This window comes from Falco naumanni, chromosome 4, assembly GCF_017639655.2.
Source record: "Falco naumanni isolate bFalNau1 chromosome 4, bFalNau1.pat, whole genome shotgun sequence".
Classification (NCBI taxonomy): domain Eukaryota; kingdom Metazoa; phylum Chordata; class Aves; order Falconiformes; family Falconidae; genus Falco; species Falco naumanni.
Window position 1 is genome coordinate 64185013 of NC_054057.1, and position 15492 is coordinate 64200504.

General features: G+C 52.2%; 1 protein-coding gene across 3 annotated transcripts in view; it reads left to right on the top strand.

The window, feature by feature from the left end:
* Positions 1-124: 124 nt before the first annotated feature.
* The window catches only part of SH3GL1 (SH3 domain containing GRB2 like 1, endophilin A2), a 29865-nt gene continuing 14497 nt past the window's right edge, over positions 125-15492 (top strand). For 2 of the 3 annotated variants that reach the window (XM_040591438.1, XM_040591439.1), the window contains exon 1: positions 126-336. In XM_040591438.1, the coding sequence (XP_040447372.1) occupies positions 292-336 (45 nt within the window). In that variant the 5' untranslated portion in view covers positions 126-291. Of the gene's footprint in view, positions 337-15492 lie in introns of all 3 variants that reach the window. The other variant, XM_040591437.1, reaches the window with a different exon arrangement.

Consider the following 15492-nt stretch of genomic DNA (forward strand, 5'->3'; position numbering starts at 1 on the left):
CGCGAGGTCACCACGTGGCGGGCGCGGCGGCACTCTGGGCGGCCGGGAGGCGTGTCTGTGGTGCGGCTGGCGGCGCTCCGCCGGGCCGCCAGGGGGCCGCCAGGGGGCGGGGCGGGGCGGGCGCTTCCTGGCGGCGGCGGCGGAAGCGGCGGCGGCGGCCGGGCCGGGCTGGGCTGTGCGTGCCGAGGCGTCCCGCCGCCCCAGGCGTACCCAGGCGGCAGCAGCAGCAGTAGTAGCAGCAGCGGCGGCGGCGGCGGCAGCAGCAGCAGCAGCAGCAGCAGCAGCAGCAGCATGTCGGTAGCGGGGCTCAAGAAACAGTTCTACAAGGCGAGCCAGGTGAGGTACCAGGGCCCCGCCATCCCTCCCGCCGCCGCGGCCTGGGGGTGGCCGCTCTGACCTTACGCGGGGCCCCCCCCACTGGCCCCGGCCCTCAGCCACTTGCCCCAGCTCAGCGGTGCTGTGATCCCCGCCGTGATCTCCCCCCGGCATCGCCCCGCGGTGGTCCAGCCCGGCACCCCCTGCCCGAACCTCCCTGCCCGCGTTCGGTTCCCCGGGTGCCCCCCAGTGTGTGTCCCCTCGCGGGGGGCTGCCGGCCACCCCGGGGCTCGGTGTCTCGTCTCCCGCCGTGGCAGGGCAGGACCCGGCCCTGTGTGGGGAGTGGGAGCTGCTGCAGCCCCCCCAGTGCTCCCCACGGGAGCTGGGGGGGGGTGGTTCTGGGGTTGGGCCTGGCCCCCCAGGCTGGGGCTGTTGAAGGGGCATCCGCGGAGAAACCGGAGGTGCTGGCCCAGGTGGGGGTGCTGGCCCGGGTGGGTGTCACGGGTGGGATGTACAGCCCCCCCTTCCCTGCCAACTGCCTGTGGCGGGGAGCGGGTCCAGCCAGCCTGGCGATGGCTTGAAGCCCCCTCAACAGCCAAGGGCACCCCTGGATGTGCTAAGCGAAGCGGGATTTTAGGAGGAAAGCCCTGGAAAGGGTCGAGGTCGTAGGTGGGATTCACCGACCCCGTTAACCTCGGAGGCAGCTGCATCCCAACCTCAGGAAGCTCCCGCTTCCCGGAGAGGGAGAGCAGCTGGCGGCAGGGCCAGGAGGGATCTGGGGGCTGGCGAGGGAGCCCGGGGCCCCGGCTCGCACGGGAAACGGCTGGGGATGCTGGAAAAAAACTTGGCAGATGTGCGATTTTTAGCCGAGCAAGATTGATCCTGTAATTAATTGATTGTTCCGGCGGTAAGCAGGGAGTTTCTGTCATTCTAAGGTGAAGATGGTGAAGTGGGGCTCGCAGCTCGGGGGGCTGCAGCTCTTCCCCCCCACACCTGGGAATCTGCTTTAGTGGGTTTTATAAACACCTTCTCCCATGCCCTCTGCACAAGGGGCGGCTGATCCAAACCCCCCCCAGCAGAGTTATCCTTCCCTCTGAGCACTGAAAATAACAGGATGTTTTTTTAATGTAGTTTTGGAACGATTTGGGAATTGCAGATACTCCTCTGCTTCCCCCGGTTGCTGCTTTTCTGACCCTGTTTTAAATTTAAGGTAAATTTTGTACAGATGTACCGCCAGACCGTGTTTTCCAGGCACAAAGTTTCAAACCCTTTAAGCTCAGCGCAAGCGTGTTTGCTACGTGTGTTGCCTCCTTTCTTGGCTGTGTTTACAAAAAAGCATTTTGCTTAAACAGCAAAGCAAAATAACAGATTCCTTAAGTCATTCCCCACCCCCTTTCTCACAAACCCCTGCATCATGGGGTTTTTTTATCACTTCCATGAGGGAAGGTTGTGCTGAAAACTCAGTGTAGGAGGATTTTGCTGGCGTGGATGTGCTGTGGTGGTGTGGCAGGGCAATTAGAGGTGAAAGCTCATCGGTGAGTCAGGAGTAGTGTGTTTCTGAAATCTAAAACCATCATTTTAAAACACCTGATGAAACCTTTCGTGGGAGGCGTTATTGTAAAGTGAAGTAATATGCGGTCTTTGGTGGGGTTTGGTTTTTTTTTTTGTTACAGGGGCCTTTTTTTCTTAAAAGAAACTACTTTGGCTGCTTGTGGAAATATTAAACCTGGCACAGCTATCCAGGGAGAAATAACTTGCCCAACACACAGACTTGGTGGCCTGCTTGCCTCTTGTGCGTGCATGCACGTACATCACTTTACATTAGACTGCGTTTGGTGCCATACTAAACTGGGAGAGAAGGTGTATTTGCAATTGCATCGTGTGTATTTGTAGCTGCGTCGTGAATTCTTTTGTGGCTCTTGTTGCTGCAGGGTTTTGGGAGCTGATTTAATCCGAAGAAGCTGGGTTTGGTGTGAGGTTTGCCACCAATGTCTGTGAAGCAACATGCTTTGCAGGGCCAAGAGGGATGCAGTCCTCTCTCGGAGGCGCTGCCATCCCCTTTGCAGTGCCCTGGTGACGGGGACACAGTTATCTACATTTTAGAGATGCTCTGACTGGAAATTGGGAGTGGCTGATTCCAGTGTGGCCATTTTTCTGCCTTCTCCTCCTCTCCCTTCCCCTTCCACCTTCTTTCCCTTTCCCTCCACAGGTCCCACTCCTCAGCCGCCCCTTGGCTGAAGGAGAGGAGGATTAGTTATTTTTTGGCTCCCTTAAAGCTATCGGACGCTGCCAAAACCAAACATGTGGAAGATCTTTCCTAAAATGTTATGTTTCATTCCACGTCTGTTGTTAATTGAAGGAAAACGGAGCCAGGACCAAGGTCTGCAAGGACCTCGGCACCACTGGAGCAGCAGGTTTGGGATGCTCCCTGTGCGACGAGGAGGCTCGTAGCTGGAGGGAGCAGGGCTTGGCTTGTGGGCTACTGCCGTCTGATTCCTGCAGGCCCACATCTTCTCTGGGTGAGGCAGCCAGGCGCCCACACTCAGAAGAGAGCTGAGATAGTATCCTGAAAAAAATAAAGTCACGCTGGCAAATACTGCAGATGGTGAGCAGTTCTGTGTGTGCTCCAGAACAGGTTCTGCTAGTTCACAGCAAAATGTTCTTTTAAAAAAACCCAACTGTAGAAAACATTCTCACAAAAGGAAGGAGGAGAAACAACAGTGGCAGCTTTGAGCTCCAGCATCACAAGCTGGGAGCAGGGTGGGAAGTCCCTGCCAGCAGGTACGAGACCATCTGGTCCTGGAGCTCCATTGAGCCTTGATCCATCAGCAGCCACTCGGACACACAAGAATTTGCAGGAACCTTTGTGCTGGAGAAATGGCTTTGTTTGCATAGTTTGCTTTTTATATGGATGCATGTACATCCTAAAAGCCTGCAAAACTTTCCATTAACCACTGGACAGGGCAGGCTGCGCAAGCAGGGTGCCTGCCTGTGCAGTTCTGGGGCAAATCTGATGCTGCCTGGGTGTTAGTGGGTTTGTCACCACTGGCACATGCAGCAGCAGCCCTGCCTGGCCCTGGCAAGCTTGTCACCTACTGGTTTGAAGGGACAAGCCCTAGGGTGGAGGCAGTGCTGTAGTGATAAGGTGGTGATAGACACGTCCCCTCCCTCTGTGACAGCAGGACTGTCCTGCCTGGGGTTGTACGCCACCTGGCATCATCGCGGAGGCAGGAGAAGCAGCACCGCCAGGTCTAATCCTGGCAGCGGGGTGCAGTGCCTTCACCTGTAGCCTATGTTGATGTGGTATGGCCATGGCTCCTGGTGTGGCTACTTTGGGTGCTGCCCTGCAGCTGTGAGGAGTCAATTTGGGTATGACAGAGCCCTTCTGGGGACACACGATGTTCTATGCCAGCGGTTTGGCTTGGGGAGTGGACTCAGCCCAGTCGAGGAAGACAGCATCACTTTTTTCAAACCGGGCTGGTGTTCAGCCCTGGGCACCACTGTCATCCCGAACAGAATTAACGCGCTCCCAAAGCCTGTGTGGTCCAAGGCTGATCCCTGCTAGGCCTGCCTGGGCTTCGGAGCCAGGGTAGCGAGCGGCGGCTCGTGCCCTGCCATGGCTGGCAAGCCCTGGCCCCAGACACAGACCAGCAGCCACCTCCTCCACAGGCAAAGTACAAAAGCCATTTTCTGAGAGGGGGGAGAGGCAAGTGCTAATTAAGACTAGCAAGCCCTTGACATGCACGCTCTTTCCTGAGTTTGATGACTACTCTCAAGGCTTCTGAAGATATTTTTGAACGTGAATAGCTACTGCTTACTTTCCGCTGGGCCCGAGAGCTGGGGGTGTGCTCTGTAGCCTCCGACAGCCATTTCAGCCCAGAAGGACCACACATTCCCAAGCTCTGTATGTCGGCAATGTACGCTTTCCGGCCAGTTGTTAATGAGTCCTAAGAGCTTCCTTCCCCGTAGCTTGACTCCCAGGTGCTACGATTTGATGGCATCTGCTCGGAAGGCTGAGGCAGAGGAACCTGCTCCTAGACGCGCTGCACAGGGACCGTTTGGTGATGGGGGACAGAGTGCAGCCGGTGGGCAGGGATGGCTTTTCTCCTTTTTTGTTTTGGCCTTCGTGGTCATTTGCTCTGGCCCATACTGGATTGAGGTTTCCTGTATTTCAGTTTGGGTGAGGTTCATTCTGCGGTGGCTTTGCGCTGTGCTTTCAAATGTTTTATCTCCTCCCTTTCCCAGATGATACCTTTTAAAGCTATGGTTTTGGAGTGGGGTATTTTTGAGGTTCAGTCAGTCCCTCTAGTGTCTGGCTTTCTGGGGCTTTCTCTTGTAGGCATGAGATGCCTTTCCACTCATGGCCTTTGCTCTGTGTGCGGCTGGGCAGGGAGGGTTTCAGGACATCGTAGATGCACTGTGCAGCACAGAAGAGAAACGGAAAGTGTAGGATGCAGAATAACCTTCCACATGGAAACGCAAACCCACAAGGCTCCTTTCCCTGGCCAGAGCTTGTCAGCTGGTGCCCTGTCTTGCTGCAGATGGTTTTGATCGTGCCTGCCCTCCAGCTTTAACTTGTTCCTGCTCTAGTAGAGACTGACACACCCCGAGTTCATCTGCACATTTTCGCTCAAACTCACTGTTGCCAAAGTTTAAACCGTGGATGGTGTCAGGCTGGAGAGGAGCTGCTGAGCTGGGAGAGCAGAGGGTTGAGCTCCTGCTGCCGACTGTGGGGCAGGGCAGTTATCGAAGCGACAGAGATCACAGAATGGTTTATGTGAAAAGGGACCTTTAAAGGCCACCTGGTCCAGCCCCCTGCCATGAGCAGGGGCATCTTCAACCAGACCAGGTTGCCCAGAGCCCTGTCTAACCTGGCCTTGAATGTTTCCAGGGATGGGGCATCCACCACCTCTCTGGGCACTCTGTGCCTGTGCTTCACCACCCTCAGCATAAAAAAATTTCTTCCTTATATCTAGGGTCTTCTAGATCTATTAGATCTTCACTTGCTGCAGCTTTTTGGCCAGTGGATGCCAGTTGAAGCTCTTAGGACAGTACCAGTGCCCAGAGACATTAAAGGTGGGGCACAGCTCCCCCCTTTAAAAGGCCAGGCTCTGCTCTGCAGTGGCATCAGAACTTCATGCTGACTGGTCTCGAATCCTCCAGTAGTTAGTAAAGCCAAGGGTGGACCTGAGATGCTCTGTGTGGTGGCTTTTCTGCTTTCCCAGAAAGCTGAGGCGAGAGGTGCGAGCATGTGCAGGGAGTGGGGCTACCTGCCCCGTCTGTGGGGGGAAGTCCTGGGGAAGCCCATGCTGGGCCACTGGGACCAAGACTTCACCCAGGAGAGCACCCAGAGCTGTCAGTGGAGGAACCAGGCACCCGGGGTGGTGGGGTTGAGGTGCTGTTTTGGGCTCATGTGTTCTTTTTTGAGCTGTTCTGCTGAATTTCGCATAACTGTGCTGTGCCACCAGCAAGCAAGTCAGCCTGTCCCTCAGCAGCAGGGTCTGAGGAGCAGGAGGAGATCCTGGGAGCAGGTCACTCCTTGGCTTTTCTACTGTGGCAGTGGCTGTGCTTTGATGATGAAGGCAGAATGAGGACTGTGTGCTGCTGTGGCACGGCGAGCAGGTAATTCCTGGCAGAGGTAGTTGGCAGTGTCGGGCTCTTAAGTTCCTTATCTATAAGTGGGCATTTGTATCGAGGAGTCAAGAGATTTTGCTGATTCCTGCCAGCCTGGCCCTTCCCTCCCACAGCACCTGATGTTTGTTCTATTAATATTAACCTGGGCCGGAGTCCCCTGTAGCGTCCCTACTTTATCTTTCAATATTAATCTGCTCCCGAGGCTGGAGAAAAGCTGGATTTGCTCGAGCGCAGCGTGACTCCCGTCCACTCGGTTTGCCAGCCGGGGTCTGTCCAGGAGGGAGTCATACTCAGCAGTCAGCCTGAGCATCCCGGCCTGACACCCCAAGCCCCCAACAGCTTGCTGTCGCTGGAGATGGGTGTTTTGGTGTGGTGTGTTTGCAGATCCACGTATAGCAGATGAAAAAGTGAAGGAGGGTACATGTCAACAAACCTCTTAGCGGAGGGGATGAGACTTCAGCATATCCCTTTTCTAGCCTAGGCAATGATGACTGAATACTTGTAGAGATTCCTTCTACCCCATCTAGCTAAAATGACTGTGTGCAGGATTTTTTCGTATTAACTCCCTCTCCTTTTTCTGCATGATTTGTCGTCGGTGAAACACCTGCCACAGCAACATTGTTCAGCTGGTTAATCATTGATGGAGCTGAGCTGAGCAGCCCCATAACGGAGCAGTTTTCAGCTCTTCTTAGTATTGTTCAGCCTGTCTGGAGTCACAGGCAGGGGATGGCTCATGTCTCTGCATCAGTTAAACTTGGCTTCTCCCCCCCTTTTAAGATTGCTTTCACAGCCGTTGGGCTCCAATAGCAATGAGAACTCGGGATTCTTGAAAGGCAAAGACAGAAAACAGAGATGGGAAACTCCAGCTCTCTGTACCCTGCTCCATTTGCTCCCCTTCTCGTTTCTAACGTCAAACGGGGAAAGTGTTATCCTGTGTTTGCAGCTGGGGGAATCTGGGACGCAGGAAGGATACGTGACTCAGGGCTGGGGGGGGATTATGCGGCATTAGGAGCGCTGATTCCTCCTCGTCATCTCGCTCTGCGCAGTGATGCCTGCCCATCTGCCTTGGGGCTCTCTGTCTAAAATTGTCTGTTTATCTATCTGTTTTCACAGGTTATGGGTGAACTGTTGAAAGTGGACGGTGCCAAGGGGGATGGTTTCTGGATGCTGTGGAAGGAAATCCTTCCTCCCCCTTCTCCCTGCCAATACTTTCCTCCTGGGAAAGAGCAAAATAGGGATGAGATCAGGCAGGCTGGCTTGTAAAAGCTGATTCATTTCTTCAGCACATATTTTTTTTTCCTTCTTCCTTCTCTTCCCCCATCCCTACATATGCCAGTGCCTTTTGCCAGGGCTCGCAGCCCCATCCAAGCCCTAGGTGGTAAAACCGGAGGGACCGCAGCCTGTGCTGGGAGCGGGGCAGCTCCTCCTGCCTGAGATTGCAGAAATACCAATGTAAAAAATCAAATCTGCGAGCTGCCTCAGCAGGCTCGGCGCCCCTCGGGGAGGGAATTTGTGTGCCGTGGGGTATGAGGGGTTATTGCAAGACCTGAGCCTGCTGCAGCCTGCGTTGATGTTGGTGTCCCTTCTGGAGAAGGCGGTTTGCACTGTTCCCAAGCAGGATATTAGACTACCAATAAGACCAGAAATAAAATAAATCTATAATCCAGAAGGTCTTGAGTTTGTAATGCCAGCTGAACTCATTCACATGGAAACTCGGTGATGTATCTAGATACTGATGCTGTTTCATAAGACTCCCGTGTTGCAGAGGACTGCGCTTGTGGTCCTTTCCATCTTCTTAATTGCACTGATTAAATCATCAGCCGGAGCCGTGAGGTCAGGGGCCTGGAGCCGGAGCGTGTGGGAGGTTGCTCCTGTCAATGCGGGTGACTTTTTCCTGTGGATCTGCACCCTGCTGAGCTGTGTCCCCCCAGCACTGCCAGGGCTGTGTCTCGGCCTTCCCCCAGGGAGCAGCTGAGGCTCTGTGCAGAGCCGAAGTGGATGGGGCAGGATCTGGGCTCACTGGGCTGGGAAAGCCCCGCAGCAGCACGTAGCTTCTCTTTTCATAAGCTGCTGTGTGACGTGACTTAGTGCAGTATTCAGCCCCTCTTGGCCTCAGCCTGTGATTATAAAAGCGATAATGAATTTTTTTTTTCCCCAATGTTTCCTTTTCCTCTTCCCCTCAGCTCCCCCATCCCTTTGGTCCACAATCCTGTGACTTTCAGGAACAAGTTCCCATTGACGGGAAAGGGTCACGTTTGGCCTGAGCTGGAGGGATAAACAAGCTGTTTTGGGGATCCTCTCCAGTGGCTGTGTGGTTTTGTTGCTGGATGTGGCTTTGCCCATAGTACCTGGGGGTGCTGGTGAGTCCTTCAACCTGCTGGAGCACAGGCAGGGGTGTCCCCGTTGCACTGGGGCTGTTCCTGGGGGGACTCCTGGTCCCTCTGAGCTCCTGGACCTGCCCTGCCACTCCTCTTGCAGCACATAAGGCCCATCAAGGAGAGTCTGGGCTGCTCATGCTTCCAAGAAAAGCCTTCTAGCCCATGGCATGTGTAATTACCTTCGTTGCCAATACCTTATTAATAGAAGTAGTCTTTTTTTTTCTTTTAAAGCCACTGGGAATTCTAGAATCTTTCTATCTCCTAATATCTGGCTATTAATGAAGTTCATGATACTGTCACTAATTAGATTGCTTTTCTGCTCAAAAAAAAAAAAAAAGACAAGTTAAATGCATCTCCATAATGAAATTCTGTCTTTCAGATGGAAGATAAAATTTGCATGATTAAAGCTTTAAAGGGCTTTTTCTAATTGAGAAGGTGCTTCGTAATTCATCCTAGAGCTTGAAAACCAGGCTGTATCTTCTCATTTGTCCCAGACTTTATTAATCAATGATAATTTATTAACCACGTTCTTGACCAAATATGTTTTGGCTTTACAGGACTAGCTATATTTAAACTTGATCTTGCCACCTTCGTGACTTAAAAGGCATAAAAATGGTGAACAATCATCTACATACAAAGCAAATCCACTGTGTAAGAAGGTGCTGTTCTTGCTGGAGTTGTTTCCCCCCCCCCCCCCGATTTTCTCGCTGTAAGTCCCATCGTGGAGCATTTGGAAAATAATCTTGTTTGTTGGTGACGTGTGTCTGTGCACATGCTTTTGGGTGGACTTAGGGGGCACTGGGCAGCCACAAATCTGGAGTGCCAAATGTTGGTGTAGCTATTCTCATAGTAAAGCTCCTTCTGATTATATTGGGTGAATTTTAAAGACCAAGGGAGTCTGCACTTTTGTGCTTGTCAGGGGTAACATAATCCAAAGGTTATCAGCCAGGATTTCTGCTGCACCTATTGCTCTGGCTGCAGGGCAGAAAGGTACTAGTGATGCATCGATAGCATCGTCTGCAGAGTAAAAAGCAAACTGCAGAGCGATGGGAGGGATTTGTTCACATTTAAACCAGTCTGAAATGAGTTGTAGCCAGTGTTAAGGATGTGCAGCAAGAAAAAAAAAGGGTTCGGCATCATCTCGCGTGGGCTGGAAGCAGGACAGAGTACCTGGGTGTAGGGAAGGCCCCCGTGCAGAGCTCTTGGTGGAACTGATGCAGGAGTCTGACCTGGTCCAACACCTGCTGCTGAATCGCTCCTGGAAGTCTTACGTTCATCTCTTCACTTGTTCCCACTCTCCTTTTCCTTAGGATGCCGTGCTCTGGTCTGATAGCTGCTAAGCTTTTCCTAGTATTCAAATTAACAAGGAAAATGTGTGTTTATAGTGTTCTCAATTATTTCTTTCCCTCTTTGATGTTTGTATATACTGAGATATCACTAGGTCTGTCCTGGAGTTTTTGCTTGGCCAACGCTGTCCTTGTTAAGCCAGGAAGAGGAGGTTTTGCTTTCCCTTTGATGAAGTTGAGCTGCTGCCTGAGCTCAGCACCTTTTTTGATCTCCCTTCTGTCTGTAAACCTGCCTGGGAACTCACTTTGACTCTTCCCTGAACTCATTAGCACTGTCTGCCACCCAACACTGAATGCAGCCATGACTATACTGTTTAGGTAATTGCTCTACATGCCCCATCAGTCTGACTTGGTCTCCTCATGCTGCACATCCACAGGTGGTTCTGCCTCCTTCCCAGTTCTTTGGTAGTCCCTGGGCTCCGTTGTTGTCCAAGATTTTTCTCTGGGTGATGCCAGTTAGTGTCATGCACCTTGGGGAGGTGTTTTTTCATCTGTCTCAGTTTGCATGGGGAGCAGAAATCCCATCTGCTGCTTTTTTGCAAGCTGTCTTGTGGCCATGGTGTTTTCCCCAGGGATATGCAGGTGTTGTAAGCCCCCCTGTTCCTTTTTTTTTTTTTTTTTTTTTTTTTCCTTTTTGTGAAATCACTAGGAGCGGCATGCAGGCAGGCAGTTGAGGCTGATCTGTACTCCGACCAGAGGACAGGACTGCTGGGTGCCCTGCCTGGGTTTGTCATTGAAGCTTTGCAGAAGAGGAGACCAAGGTTCACAATTACTAGGAGGCACTTCTAGTGCTTTGTACTTTTATATCTCATGTAATGAGCAGTTCCAAGTCTCAAATGCGAGGAGCTGCTTGTCTTTTTCCCCTGGGCCCGCAAAGGTCAGGTGGAGTTGCTGAGGAATGATGTCTCAGCAGCTTTGTAAAAGTCAGGCGGTGATTCACTGAGGCTCGTCTGAGATAGGACGTAGGGAGGTTGGGCAGGAAATCTGGATACAAGGCAAATATTCCACGTTTCCCCTCGGTTTAGTGGGCTTCCTCTGAATTGCTGTAGTCACTGCAAGTGGGTGAGGAGAAAGGCATTGCTGGGGGAGGGAGGAGAGCTGCTGCTTTCTTCCTTACGTGTTTTTGTTTTCCCTGTTCACTTGACCCAATTTTTTTTTTCCAGCTGAATAGAAATTATGTCTCGTTTGGTACAGAGCATGCGAGAGGTGACTAATAATAGGAGAAAATGTTTATGATGCAAATGGCCGTTGCCGACTGTTGGGAGGTGCCCCCTTCCCTGTAGCAAGAACATTTCAAGGGTCTCCCCGTGGTGAGAGCTGCGTGTCGAAACCTTTCTCCTCTGGGGTGAGTCTGGTTTTGAGGCAGCATTGTGCCCTTCCAGCAGGCTGGCCCGTTCCTGCCTGGGTGTTAGCTGGGGCAAGCTGAGCTGCTGGCTTCTGCTCAGGGAGGGAAGGAGGCACCGTTTTTCTCCTCCTGGAGGAGTTAGCTTGGAGAGCATCAAGATGAGCACATAGCCTCGTAAACAGGGATCGCAACCAGGATTTTAAACGCTGTCATGCTGCGGACAAGGAAAGGATGAATCCCCCAAGCACACAGGGAGCGGCTGCATTGCAGTGCATACGTATGCCCTTCTCTGGCCTGAGCTCTGCGAGTGTGACCTGCTGGCTGCTGCTGAAGTTACTTTTTTAAAAAAAAATAAAAAATCATGCTGTCCTCATTCCTCTGAGTGCATCTGCTGGATGGAGATGAGTCATTTGATAGTGCTTTGAGTAGGTGATTTGACAGGTGGCTCCCTAGAAAGCTGTCTTTGCATGTAGCCGCTCTTTCTTTGCGATTTCTGTATAATAAGATTACAACCTGAGGTCACTTTGAAGGCTTTCTACCTTGTCGGAAGGGAAGAGAAGGAGCTCTTCATTGTTCTGGGCTGACCTTCCTGCTCAAAATCAAGGCAATTCCTCCGGCACTGGGTGGAGAGAGGCCAGATCCCCATCTCAGATGGTGAGGGGGTGGAGTGCTCGGTTTGTTTCTAGACACGTTTTCCCGCTGCACGTGTCTGGAGGCAGCAGAGCACCTCTATGTGTCTTTGCACAAGTACATCGCCGGTGCTTGCGTGGTGAGTCTCGGATAGGACTGGCCATTTTAATGAAAAATAAGGGAAAGAAAGTTCAGGAGAAGACTGAGAGTTGGCTAACAGAGTAAAAATGCTCCTGTGAGCTATTTGGTGGGCAGATTGCAGATTAGATTACTTTGGTGGCCAGTAGAAGTGTCAGGTGCCCCAAGACAGGTTAGATCAATGGCAGGGCTGACGTTAGGACCAAGCAGCAAAGTCTTGCTCCGGAGGGCGAGAGCTTCAGCTGCTGTTCCTCCTTCTCTGGTTTGCCCCACAGCCCAACGGGGATGTGAGAAGTGGTGAGACAGACATCCACCTTCTGTTTTTAGCTCTGCTGATAACCTGCCCTTGACAGTAGGCAAATCGCTTCCTCTCACACTCTTTCCTCTTCTAGCACTTGTTGGTTTTCTCTCCTTAGAGTGGCAGCTTTTGGGGTGAGAGAGTCCAGTTGGTGCAATGGTGCTTAGCCTCACGAGGGGCATGAGCTGCTGGGTGCCTCCAGTCCTGCAGCGGTTCGGAGCATGAGGATCTGCTAGGGAAATGTGCCTTCCTCTTCGTTACAAGTCTAGTGGTAACTGTTCATCCCCTGTTCCGCACAATGAACACTTTGATCTGTTTTCTTCTCCTTAAAGTAGGTCAGAAGTTCCTCAGATTAGTGTGCGCTTTGCTGTGGGCGTGCCGATCTCTCCTTAAACTGGGGTGTCCGCTGCCTCTCAGCAGCGTCATTCCTTAAGAAAGGATGCCTTCCATTTTTAATTAAAAAAAAACAACACACCACCAAACCCAAAACATAAAAGCTTCTACAGAGGCAGAATACAGTTAGACCTACAAAGGTAACATGAACAGACAGAACTGCAGGCTGGCTGGGGAGAAAAGGGGTGTGCGCAGTGTTAAAGCTCTCGGTGGGTTTTCATCAGTCGCTGCTGCTCCACGGGAGTCTCGTTGTCTCGTCCCAGTTCCCAGCCCTGTGTGCTTGCTGCCTTTGTGGCTCGGAGCCGGAGATGTGTCCACAGCAGCGAGGACTTGACACAACATACATGTGCTCCAGATCCCAACTGGTGTCTGCTGTTGGACCAGCACCTTCTAGTCTTGCCTCTTTTCCAAGGATTATGCCAGGAAGGTGACAATTAACTTTTAATGAGACACTGTGGCACAGACAGGCAGCACATCAGAGCTCAGACATCTGCGAGGGATTGCCATTGGCCTTGAGACACTTCCCAGTACAAGCTGGTTCTGCAAGGAGCCTCTGCGGTGGCAGAGACGTGTGGGGTGCTCAGGGAGGACCCCCCCGGGTGTTTTCCAGGAGCTGCAGCTGGACTGTGGTGCTGCTGAGCTCCTGCCTCTCACGAGCACGCTGTTTGAAGTGGAGTGTGTTTCGAGGAGGCTTTTTGGGGGCTCTGCAGCCCTGCCATTGCCATGTCCCGCTGGCTGCAGCTGAGTGACTAAACCCATTCACTACCCAGCGATTTTAAAGCTTAAATACACAGGCAGCGACAGAATAAATTGTCACGTTGGCTCCGCGGAGCTGCAACCGCCCAGCTGCCTCTTGCACTGTGATGATGAAGCTACCAGTGAAGATGACCAGACACCACACTTGCCAGGGAGTCACGCCTTGCTGAGCCGGAGCAGTGGTGATGGCTTTACGTAGGTTTTACAGAGCATCCCACAGATCTGTGCTGCTGGGCACAATTGTAACTGGGCACCAGCGATCCCGGTCAGCCCTGGTTTTCCTTCACTGCTGCTTCTTCATGTCTCTACCAGACTGTTGTGTTGCACTCAAGCCCTTTTCGTCTGGGGTTCAAAACATTTACAGCACCTTTTTTAATTATTTTGTGGGCTGGCTTTTTCCACTGGACTTGCTCTTTCCTGGTGAAGGGAGCCAGGGTGGAGCTGCTTGTGTGTTTGCTTGTCTGTGGGGGTTTTTTATTATTTCTTGAAGGGAACTTTCTATTGAGAGGCAGAGGGCAGCGGAGAGGAAGAGGAAAGCTTTGATACAGCATTATCTGGAGGGATAAAGTTTTCATTCTACTGCGGGCAGCTGTTTTGAATGTGAGGATGGCATGTTTGATATGTTATAAATAGGGCTGACTGCTATGGAAAAAGCAAGTTTAAAAAAAAAAAAAGTTTTGTGTTTTGCTTCTCTGAGGCTGAGCAAGCGATAATTTCCCATTTTAAAGTATCTAAAGGCTAAAGCGCCGAACATCAAAATCCGGCATGTAAAGTCACATGGAAAAGCTGCTTATTAGCAGAAAATGGCACCGAGTTATGTCTCCCACATCCATGGGCTGGGCAGACGAGGACTTTCAGGGTGGCACGCGCTGCAAACCTGCTCTCCTCCAGGTGTCAAGGGGCCTTGCAGGTGCTTCTTGACTGGGGGAAGTTTGGCAGATGGCATCCTCTCTCTCGGCTTGTCCTGAATTTTGCTGCTGCTGATGTACAAAAACCTTTTTCTTGTGTTGGGCATCTTTCACACCTCTGCCGACAGCACCCCCTGGGAGCGATGCAGCCAGGCAGAACAGCCCATGCCACTGCTCCGAGCTGGGGCTGCCCATCTCTTCTTGGGGTATAGCCTCATCTACTGCTCACAAAACCTCTCCTGATCTTCTGCGCTCCTAAATTTATCCAGGCACATCCTGGCCACACACACCTGCCGCATGGCAAAGCGTGCTGGGCATGGCCTCATGCTCCTGGCAGGAATGTTAATGGGGGTGATGCTGCATCCAGCAATGAGAGAAATGCGGGTTTGGGGCGGGACTGGGTGTTTCACGTTCCTTCTCCAAGCTTTTGGGATCTGTCTGGGCGTCAGTGACGGCGTGAGCAGACTGATAAGACTGATTGATACCTGTCTGATCCATCTGGTCCATGTAAGGATGCCCAATGCAGTACAGCAAGGGGTGGACACTCAGATTTCTTGATCTGCTGCACGTTGTCCTGGAGCTGAGTGGATGAGATGAAGGAAGGATGGATTTTGAGGAGTAGTGCATGGATTTTGTGTGGTAAGTTGGGAGCGGCTACGCAGCCCTCCCTTGTTTCTCTCCCACTCCCAGCTGTAAAAAAGAAGCCCTCTTCATCACGCCTTTCTTCCCTCTCTGTGTACACATACCATTCCTGCCTCTCCCCGTAGCCAAACTCCTGCTGCAGTAGTTAGTTTAAATAATAGGTCTTTCATTTCTGAAAATCTTCCACCACGCGCAGCCCTCCGGTGGGTTTTCGAGGGGAAGTCGGGATTGTTCGCGTTCCCACGCCCCTGGGAAGGAAGCCGACGGAAGTCCCCGTGAGCTGATGCTCTTTAAAATGAAGCTGCAGAAGCTGCAAAGTGTGGTTGGGAGCAGCCCTTTGGTGGTGGGAAGTGGTCATATCTCATTCCTCTGGATCAGCTCTCCTGTAGATGAAGCGGGCTGGATGCTGTGCTCTACGTGATGCTCGCTGAGGTGGGGGCTACTGCACCCTGGCACAGCTCAGGAGCCCTGCACCAGCCTTCTATTACATGCACCTCCCTACTCTGATCTCAGGTTGGAGCTATCTAGGGCATATTTTAACTGCCAGTATCCTTTTAATTAAACATGGATGGGAAGCGAGGGATTGATTCCCGGCTTCTCTGTTGGAATTTGCGTTCACTGTCTGCTTCAGCCCTCTTCCCCCGCCCTGCGGTGTGGTTTGGTTGCGATGCCAGGTAAACAGCCGTCCCGTTTTGAAGCAGTGACGCCC